This window comes from Amaranthus tricolor, chromosome 17 (assembly GCF_026212465.1).
Source record: "Amaranthus tricolor cultivar Red isolate AtriRed21 chromosome 17, ASM2621246v1, whole genome shotgun sequence".
In the NCBI taxonomy this organism is placed as follows: Eukaryota; Viridiplantae; Streptophyta; class Magnoliopsida; order Caryophyllales; family Amaranthaceae; genus Amaranthus; species Amaranthus tricolor.
Window position 1 is genome coordinate 11,399,339 of NC_080063.1, and position 11,013 is coordinate 11,410,351.

General features: G+C 31.1%; 2 protein-coding genes across 2 annotated transcripts; both read right to left on the reverse strand.

Annotated features, from left to right (window-relative positions):
- Window positions 1-1,242: 1,242 nt before the first annotated feature.
- LOC130804831 (protein NUCLEAR FUSION DEFECTIVE 4-like) lies at window positions 1,243-3,248 on the reverse strand. Its single transcript, XM_057669447.1, has one exon. It carries the CDS (start codon window positions 3,172-3,174, stop codon window positions 1,423-1,425), a length of 1,752 nt encoding a protein of 583 aa, XP_057525430.1. The 5' UTR covers window positions 3,175-3,248; the 3' UTR covers window positions 1,243-1,422.
- A 5,379-nt stretch (window positions 3,249-8,627) lies between these two features.
- LOC130804833 (LIM domain-containing protein WLIM2b-like) lies at window positions 8,628-11,013 on the reverse strand. The gene is made up of 5 exons (XM_057669449.1): window positions 10,781-11,013; window positions 10,233-10,335; window positions 10,095-10,111; window positions 9,924-10,013; window positions 8,628-9,189 (listed from the first exon to the last, which is right to left on the reverse strand). Exons 1-5 carry the CDS (start codon window positions 10,910-10,912, stop codon window positions 8,917-8,919), a joined length of 615 nt encoding a protein of 204 aa, XP_057525432.1. The 5' UTR covers window positions 10,913-11,013; the 3' UTR covers window positions 8,628-8,916.

Genomic DNA, 11,013 nt, shown 5'->3' on the forward strand with positions numbered 1-11,013 from the left:
TTCACTTTAAACATATAGTCGAACATGCTTTGTCTTGTACTTTAGAGAGGGTCGATAAAGATGTGTCGAATATGGGTGGTTTAAGGTTTGGAACGGTTAATGAGAGTTGTTTGATCGAAGCAACAAGAAGAGGAACAGGCTGTGTGTGGCTCGACCAACCGCTCGGTCGAGCAAAGAGTGGCTCGACCGGTCGAGCGGGAGTGGCTCGGTCGAGCAACAGGTCGAGCAATGTGTGCAGAACAAGTCAGTAGCTTCTCTGGAAGCTCGCTCGACCGAGCGAGGTAGTGGCTCGGGTCGAGCGGAAGTTCAGAAGGCTACATAGGATTCTGATTTCGTCAGAATGTGAAATGGCTATGCAATTATGTGGTGCATTACTTCTATTGTTTATTGTAATGTTTATTGTCATAGTTAATTGGATGTTAATTGTGGTTTATGGTGATTTATGAGGGAATACTAAGGGTGATGAATGCCTTGCCTATAAATAGGATTCATCACCCATAGTAACAAACACTACAAACACACATATTGTTGAGAGGGCTATTGCATTGTTAGAAGCTTGAGAGTGTTCTTATTTTGCTTTAGTATTTGTGGTCTTGAGAGATTGTTCTCGAGACAAGGGAGGTTTATTATACTTGTAATTGTTGAATTCATTATAATAAACTATATTTGTGGGGGAGGTATTCAAGATACCTCATAAACACTTGTGTTCATTTTTGCATTATATTTTTCATTTGTTTTTCTTTGTTAAACCTCTTTGAGGCTTGAACTTTCAAAACTAAATATGCTGAGTTGTTTCCAATTGAATCATAAGCTGATAATGAAAGCTGAAATTCAATATGTTATATATCCTATGTGCATGCATGCCCCTTCACACAAAAGTTCTTTAGGCTAGAAGTATGAACGCTAACATATACTCTCCTCATACATTGTAACACTCGAATTTTCTTCATAGATAGAAATTTAAGGGTGTTACATACGTAGAGCTAAATAGTACACTTAAAAATAAGGGGTGATAGGAATTCTCGAGTTAGCCTAAGTTGAGGACTTTCCTTTCCACCCTTGTGACAGGAGTTTGATTATCATTACCTACAGAAAAAAATAATCCACATTCTTCCCTGTAGGCTTTTTCTAATCTACCCTTAAATAAAAAAAAGAGAGTTGGATGAGATTCAAAGTCATAACCTTAATAATATACTCATTCCAATGGAGAGTGTATATGTTTCAACTTCATATCAAACCTTCTAAATTCTAATAATATGCAAGTTACATGGATAAGAAGAGTTTTCTTCATATTTTACATAAGATGACACTTAAATAAAATTGTTTGAATACAAGGATTTGCTTATCAATATACTCATTATAGTAACTACCACATATCTATTTATAGTAACAAAAGCTTCAATTGATCTCTTCTTCCTTTCTTTAAGAAGTTTCTCTCAACCCATTATTACTTAAAGAATCATTTTCATCATCTTGGTACCTCTTATAAATATCCCCTTGGTAAAACTTTCTAGTTCTAGCCACAAGAATCAAAGACACAAGTGCAGTAGTACACGTAGCCACGGTAATTATGATATAAGCCAATTGATAACACTTAACACCACTACAACGCAACTCTTCCCCATGCTTCCTAGTCAGTCCCAATGCCGCGAGTTGTCTTAATCCCTCGCGATCATACAAATGTCCCGCGACCCTAACATTGAATATGAATGACCCCAATGGCGCAGCCAATGAACCATAATTATACAACGTACCATAATGTCTAAGCCCAAAGAGTTCAGATATTATGGTGAATAGGTACGTCCACTCTGCCCCAAAACAGAATCCCATTATAATTGATGCAACATATAGGCCATGAGGCACGTTGAAGGCGATAAGAAGGTGGGCAATACATGATATAAGTAAGATAATGGTCAGGCAGGCGGGTCTAGGCCATTTGTATTTGGCTAATAAACGCTCTGAGATGAGTCCTCCCATGACACGGCCTAGAAATTGCCATATAGAAACTAAGGACACAAATGTGCTTATACTTTTCTTTGGGTATCCTAATGAGGCCCCAATTTGACCTAAGTTATCTATAGTGGCTAAGTTCCCTCCTATACCACAAATTGTTGCTAGGAATAAAATTTGCATGTCAATACTAAAAGTTGCTTGTAAGATTGAGTGGTTATCTCCGATAGGTGGAGGGCGAAAGATACTTTGATGCCAAAGTACTTCTGAAGGGGATTCGTTTGTGTTAGTTCGATGGTTTGTTAGAGTTTCATATTGTTTTGGTACGATTTTGAGCTCAGAGAGGGTATTGGAAGCATTACGGGCTTCAAGCTTAGTTTTCCAAATAGCATACTCTTCTCTAAAGACTAAAAAGATAGGTAGAACAAGGAGGATCATTATGACAGCATAACTACCACTATAAGCAGCTTTACTGAAATTAACTTGTTTTTGTACTATGATCATCACCATAATGAACCCTGCCATGGCAAGAGACATATAGAGAATATGATAGAAGAATTTCTTCTCTCTGTTTATTTGCCTACCGGTTTCTTTTATAACTCTTATGCTAAACGCAAAGAGCAACAACACGAGGGCAGGTAACCACGCGATGATCAAAATCACACCTTCCCCATTGTTGTCATTACCATATATAGCATGGTAAAATTGTGTCATAATAGCACCACCAATCCCTAAATATGACTTCAAAATCCCAATTACAACCCCTCGATTTTCAGGGAAGTTTTGAACACTAGGAACAAGTCCTCCGGTGTTGGCAAACCCTAAAGAGTTAGTACCAATAGTTATGTACAAACACATCAACCAAACAGGAGGACGAGAGATTTTATGTGTGACAAAAAGCCAAATCATAAAATACCCAAAAAAATTTATTAAAGAACCTAATGAAAGAACAGCCCAAGGTGGGACCACTTCCATAAGTAACCCAGCATGAGGGCTAAAATAAGCCCCAAGATCTTTGAAAAAACTTAGGAGATTAAGTGTTGTTTGATCATACCCAAGTGTTGTTTTTATGTCACCTGAGTATAGACCAAATATGTATGTAGCACCTATAAAAGCAAGGATTATAAGCGTCGAAAATACAACGAAAAATCGCCCCGTTAAGAGCTGTATTGTAAAGCTCCTAGCATTTCTACAAGGACTGCCATTAAAACTATCAACACTCATTTTTTTTTGGGTTGGATTATAAAGAGAAAAGGAGACAAAGAGAAAAATTAAGATTTTGTTAAGAGTTTTGTTTTGTGGTTCATGTAGTAAATGAATGGAGTTCATTTATACTTGAAGTTCTATTGTGAACTGTCATTGATTGGTTTTAGGTTTTTACTAGACAGTCGTCATTTATTTATTGCAATAGTCTCACGTCTATATACGTGCTAAGACTTAAAGAGTGTAAATAAATCTCCATATGGTATAAAATATATGTATTTTTTTTATAATCTAATATATTTTTGTTGTGAACGGGATGTACATATTTTCTTGCAATTAGTAGAGTAGTAGGTATGTGCTGTTGTCAAGTTGGCATCATACTTGACTACTTATAATATACTTCTATTTAGAGTTATTTAAATTTGATTCGATTATTAAAAATAAACTTTTTACGAAATAATTCACATTTAAAAATCAAATTAAATTATTATTATACGGATAATAATACGTCCACCCACACATAAAGCCTTTAAAATAGAAGTGTGGAGTGTGGATGCAGCACATACCGACCTTCTCATACCCGACGCACAATATTCAACTTAAATAATAGTACATATGTGAGATTCGAATCCCAACCTCATGTCATGTTCTAATTTTATGAAGTCTTAAATGTACATTTAGGTGTGTCATTACGGAATAAGACATGAAATTGCATCCTAATTTATGGGAACTGGGAATACAAAGACTTAATTCAAGAAAATCTGTATAACTATTAGACATGGTATCAGTATATTCACCAATGAAATTAAGTTTCTTGAATATGAATGTTATTGTCAAAACTTGAATAAGACTTCCTCGCTATATTTTATAGCTACTTGATATTTATATTTTTGAGTTAAACAGATCATTATAACTTTTAAAAAAATATAAAAAGTAATTAATTATAAAAAAAAAAAACAAATTTTAGGGTAGAAACTAGAATGTTAAGATAATTAAATTCAATAATAATATAATTATCTTTAATGACAAATTAAGAGTCAAGAAGCAAACACGATGGTTGACAGAAAGCTTTGATGCAAATGTAAGCAAATATTCGGCCGTTAAAGATCTACAAAATTCTTGTATAAATATTATGCGTATTAAAAATATTGGCCACTAACCAATTATTTTGAGCCCACGTAATTATTTTTGTACATTCATCTTTCGTATGTATTTATATAATGTGTCACAGGAATATTCAACTTCAAGATCCATACTTAATTGTGATTCCCGATTCTTTGGGATTAATCCAGTTAGCTTTGAATATTCCTTTACAAAAATTAATATTAATAACATTTGCTTTATATTTGTCCATAATATACTATATTATCAATAATAGGTAATGCAAATTAAGACAAATGTTGGATTATTCACAGCGAATTAAGAACGAATGTAAAATTTTACTAGAAAATACTCTGAAATTGAAATTATTTATGACGAATGAGCAAAAAGTTAAATTATTAATATCAATTTTTCCTATTCCTTCTAAGAATCAAGATCACGATTGGTGGCGATGGCATCATGATGTACAAATTTTATTTAACCGCAAGCGCACGATGTAGGTGTAGATGCGGGTCGAACACAAGGAAGTTAGGACAAGAAACTTGCTAATTTCGATTAATTATATTGCTCAAGGGGAAAAAGATATTTGATTGGTTTTTAACTAACAAGCTAATAATGCGATGAAAATGTGGATTAAAGCTATATGATGAAGAGATCTAGGGTGTCGGAAATCCCCTAAAGTCTTGTACTATCAAATTCTCATTAGTGTCTATGAAAAAGTCGTATTAATTATGTGTTAAACATGATCTAGTTAATCTCAAACTCTCGCTCTGTTGATTAATTAATAGATTTAGACCCTACTAATTCGATTCTCACACGCTAGTTTTATTGAACGAATTAATAAGAATTTAACTAAAATTTAACTTAAAGCAAAGATTATCCTAATCTCACAGACTAGTTCTATTGACTAGTCCAACAAAGAATATTTAATTTAGGATTAGTTGACACAATTTAACCACTTTAATCCTATTTTCATAGACACATTCAAGAATCAAATCATACTTGACTTATAGGTTCAAACCCTAACCCTAGAAAATGGATCTAGTCACTAAACATGGTAAAAGCAATAAAATCTTAGGATGATACTAGACATGACTAAGAATGAAATAAATGACATATTCAAGAGAATCAATAATTAAATACCAAGAAACACCACAATTAATTCAAATAAAAATAAATAAAGAACAAACTAACTTTTATTGAAGAAAGACTAATGTCAATGATTAAAGTTCACTAAATGAAAATTAAAACTAACACAAGGAATTAAAGACTAAGAAAATTAAATACTAGAGAAACCTTACAATGCTTGAAGGAAGATTAATGATAAACTTAATGAAAAAATAAATTAAAAGTATTAAAGTAAACTAATGGAAAAAGTAATTAAGTCTAATGCAAGGAAGAAGGAGAGAAGAAGGAACCCTAATAAGTCATTAGGGGCTTATTTATACTAATGAGTCTAATTAACCTAAGGCTTAATGAAATGACGGCTGAAAATAAAATCCCACGTCTGAAATGGTCAAACCACTGAGTCGGCTTTCAAGAACAAGCCATAACCGCTGAGTCGGCTTTTGCTTCTGGAAAAATTGGTGTTTTTATCAATCTTCACCGCTGAGTCGGCTTTTGCTTCTTGAAAAATTGGTGTTTTTATCAATCTTCACCGCCGAGTCGGCAGTTACTTCTTTCTTTCTTGCACCGAGTCGGCGTTTGCCTCTGGAAAGTTATATGAAGTTCAGCACAAACCGCCGAGTCGGCGGTCCTCTTTTCACTCTCACAGCCGAGTTGACTTTACTCTATGGAAAAGTGGTTGAAGTCAGCATATAACGCCGACTCGGCGTTTGCTTCTTCATCAATGAAGCCGAGTCGGCTTTTTCTTTTGGAACCAAAATACCTTCAAGACTTGTTCTATTGCTCTTTTACTTCTCATGGCTTGATACAATCAATGCTTGATTTAGTCTCTGAGTCTTGTAAACATAATTAGCCACGAAAACCCACAAAAACGAATCAAAAATGTCATGATTCACGTATTTACCCACAAATTACCATGTAATATCAAAATGGAGCAAACATGCCTCAAATGATCTTAAAACGCCACTAAACACCCAAAAGGAGCATATAAATGATAATAATAAGTGCAAATTTATCACATCACCTTATTTGTTTAACGCCTTCCATTTTGGAATGTTCTTTTTATAAAGAATAATTTTGAGAAATTAAAGATAGTTACGACTCATTTGTGGATCGACATTTAATTGTGGTAATAATAATGAAAATTTAGTGCAATTTTGGTGGAATATCTTTGAATTAGTTTGATGATCATGCTTATTCTCCATAATAATTTTATTTTTTTCACAAAATTAATTTTAATGCATTACCATTTGAAAATGTGATATTAAGTAATAAAATAAAATATATTTTCATAATTAAAATTTCATTATCATAAATTATTTTCATAACTGTAAATACTGATAATCAAACAAACCTCAATAATATTATTATCGAAAATTGCTTTGTGGATGTAATGAGATATATGGTCACAATATTATTTTATTTAATGATGAAAAGTGATCGTGTGAACCACACAATTATTCAACTCGAAGATTCATCCTCTATCATGATTCCAGATTTTTTGGGATTGATCCAGCTACGAAAATTGAATATATTTCTTTTCAACCATCTTACTTTTGTTATGAAATAATTGTAATTAATTATAATACTCCATCCATTTTAATAATTTTGTTTTATTTTATTGGGTATATTAGTCAAGACATAGTTGAAGTTTTAATATCTCTAATGGTGCATAACTAAAAATTATAAAAAATTAATGTTAATAATCCTTGCATTGAGATGAATCAAACAAAATCCCACTTGACTATGTTATAATTTATAGATTAAAAATAAAATACAAATTAAAAATAAACTGTGAATATTGAATAGTGTCAAAAAAATCAAATGAGACGAAGTTACTGAAACGAAAGTAATATATTATAAGAAAAAATATTACTATCAATTGCAAGTATAATAGAACGAAAAAAAATAATTTGATAAATAAATACAAGGAAAATAAATTAAGATAACTCTAATAAGGTCTTATAATTCTAATTCAAATACTTAAAAATGATGAATAAATTTGAATAGTAAATAAGGTGAATCTTTATAACACACTTGTATTTTGCATATTTCATAGCAGCTAATAGCTTTTGATGATACAAATAAATAAGATAACTCTAGTAAGGTTCTGATAAATTTTGTAATACGTATATGCATTGTGGATATTATAAGTTTAGTCGTTGAATGTTTTCTCATAATTATCATTAATTATTTAAAAAAGAATTTATTCTCACATCTTTTAGCATATAGAGGATTCCCCAATTTTATTTTATATTAAAAAATCATAATATAACAACTTTTAATTTATTTACAAATATAATAAGTTCACATGCTCTTGCAATTGTATGCAACAATTAATTTATTTGCTCTCCACATCAGCAATAAAAAATTTTAAAAATCCAATTTTAGACAATATCAGTACAATTTACAAATGTTACATTTCTCTATTTTTAAATCTTTTATTTGTAGTTCATATTTATTTGTGTTGCACAAAATTCTCAAAATATAATTTCTATTCATCAACTTGCTGTTGTTAAATGGTGACTCAGACTTGCTAGCACCATTGGAAAAAGATGAATATGGGTCAGAGTGACCTCCGCGGGGCGTGGAGAATGTTCTAACCAAGACCGCGGGGCGCGGAGTTGCTTTTGGTCTCACTCTGCGGCTCGCGTAGTTTTACACGGGTTGCGCAATTGAAGTTTCTTTTCACGGGAAACGTCTTTTGGGACGGTTACCTTTATTTGTGGTCGGTTATTTGTGGCTACTTAGTCCATAAAACTGTCTTTCAAGTTGATTTGTTATAAATACACCCTCTTGTTAGCACTAGGGAATTATGATTCACAAATTGTAAGAGATCACAAGAGAGCCATAGTAGTTTGTGAGCGTGATTGTAATTCATCTTGTATTCTTTGCGATCATAGTGAAATTATTTGTTTTCGGTGCCGGTAGACGTAGTTATCACATTGATAGTGAACCACGTTAAATTTCTTGTGTCATTTTCTTATTATTTGCATTGAATTTCTTGTTGTTTATTGTTGTTTAACGACCTTACTTCCGCTGTCGCACAATACTTGCAATTTCTAAAAAAATTTGTGTGAAAGTAATGAATTATTATATAATAAAACAGTATTTGCAAATTGCAACTTCTGATAATAAAAAGTGTAAATAATTAAATTTATTATTATGTTCAAATAATTTGAACGTTCAAACTTATTTACAAAAATAGAGAAAAGAAAAAAAATATATCTCCTTTCCCATTATGCCATTGCACACAAACTAGAATAATTTTCCTTATAGACAAGATACCATAAAATAGTTTCACATACTTATATGTACAAGTATTTGAGCTTCCCCTATTGCATTTCTCTTCCTAGTATCATTAACATGATAAAAAAAATTCGTATCCTTCCCTTAAAAAAATGGATATTATCTAATGAAAGATTCAACAAGGAGATTGCATTTGATAATACTAGAATTTACGGAGTATGACTTAAAAAACTCTCACGAGAAATAATTAAAATGGGCAAATTCAAAAGGACAGAGTAGTATAAATTACTACTCTTCTGGTACTGGTTTCTTTTCTTGTTGTTGCAGAACTTGGGTTTCTGCAACAGGTTGTTCTTCATTAGGAATTGCATCTTCATTTTTCTTGACTGAAATTGATTTTGTAAGGTAATTGTATGAGCCCTTTTCCTTAAAGAGCTGAGAAAAGTGAGGTTTGCAATACAAAAATCCATCTAGAGCAGCATAGTTTGATGCATTCAAGAAGCAACCTCCTTTTGCACATCTGAAGCATGATTTGTGGTAGTTTTCACCCTCTACTATTATCTGTACAATTATTTATTTAGAAGATTAAAAATTAGTACATAATCATCTAAAATCTAGTGGTTGGTTTGACTAGTGACTAATATTGACCGATGAATTGTTGAAGCTAGTTACATAAATCAACTATTATAAAAATATTCAATAAAATTTAAATTTTGGTTATTGAGAGAAAAAGTAAATCAAAAAGTCAAAAGTTATACTAGTTAGCTGTTTTGTTTAGACTTAAAAAAAAATTTACATCTAATTTAAATTACCGAATACCTTTTTGGCTTTTTGACCGATTAAAAGAACAAAAGTGAAAATCTAATCAATACATCAGCAAAAGAATTATTTGCCTAACACACCGGTACGCCTCACATTAACTAACTACAATCTCAAAACCTTAATCCAAAAAGTTGAGGTTTACTATACAAAAAAACAAAACTAATGTTAGATAAATTGCCCCTAACAAAAAACACTTTAATTTATTAGCCTAGCTATTTAAAACTAATCTATAAACATGAGAATCAATAATTCAAAAACTAACCTCACAATAATTAACAGTAACGATATAATAATAATAATAATAATAATAATAATAATAATAATAATAATATTATTATTATTATTATTATTATTATTATTATTATTATTAAAGTTTTAATCCCAATAAAATCAGATGATTAACAACAAAAACAAAAACGTACAAATAATTAATGTGTGAGTTAAAACAATTTAAATTGTTTAGACGGGCTAACCTTCTCAAGAGGATATGCAGTTTTTTTACAAGTAGCACATTTATCTTGAGTTCCAGAAAACATGGTGGAGACCTTGCTAGGTGTTTTGTTCTAAAAAGACACAAATTTAGTAAATATATAAGTCAAAAAAGTACAGGTAACATATTGTATTAAGAGATCTTTGAAAGTTACCAATTCAGGCTTGACAGCTGTTTATGAAAAGAAAAAAAAATTTATTAGATTATAGAATAATAAATTTTCGAAAAATTATTTAATTTCATCGTAACCTTGTAAAAAACTTAAATGGATATGTTGAAATAATAAGCTTACATGTTTGAGACTTATTATTGGAATAAGCTCCAGTTTTTCTGAATTGTTGCTCAAAATGTGGCATGCAAAATAATACTTCATCTAAAGTTGAAAATCTGCCAATCTGCATAACATAGAAAGATACAATCATACAATTTTGAAATAAGAAATAGGAAGAATAAACTAGGTGTTTCTTGATGAGATTAAAGTCTTGTTTGGTAAATTGCTAATTTTTTTATTCTTTTGACTTATTGTTTGGTGAAAAAGCTAAAAAAAATATTTGATAAATGATTTGTTAACCGATTGAAATACTGAGTTTTAAGTCAAAATAAAAAAGGCTAATTTTATTAGCTTTTTCAATGGCTTTGGCTTGTTGGTTCATTTTTCCTTTAATAAACAACAAATAATAATGCTTAATTTTACCAAATATTTTCTAGAATAGTTGGTAAAAGACAAAAAATAATAACATTTTCACCTAACCAAATAAGGCAATTAGAAAAGCCTATAACCAACGATCATTTGCCAAACAACCCGTAAATTATATACACAAACACCATTAATGCAATTACCGTAAGTTTGCCATTACACTGGCTGCATCTGAAACAAGTTTTATGATAAGGAATTCCATCAGCTGTGACCATATCAACAACATAAACAGTCTTATCACACGCCTTGCATTTCTCAAGAGTTCCAGTAAACATTATTATTATATTTTTTATTTGATCTTCCTCTTCCTCTTCCTCCTCGTAAGATATAATCGTTGGAGGAAAATGGAAGAATATTTAAATTCAAGATTATTATA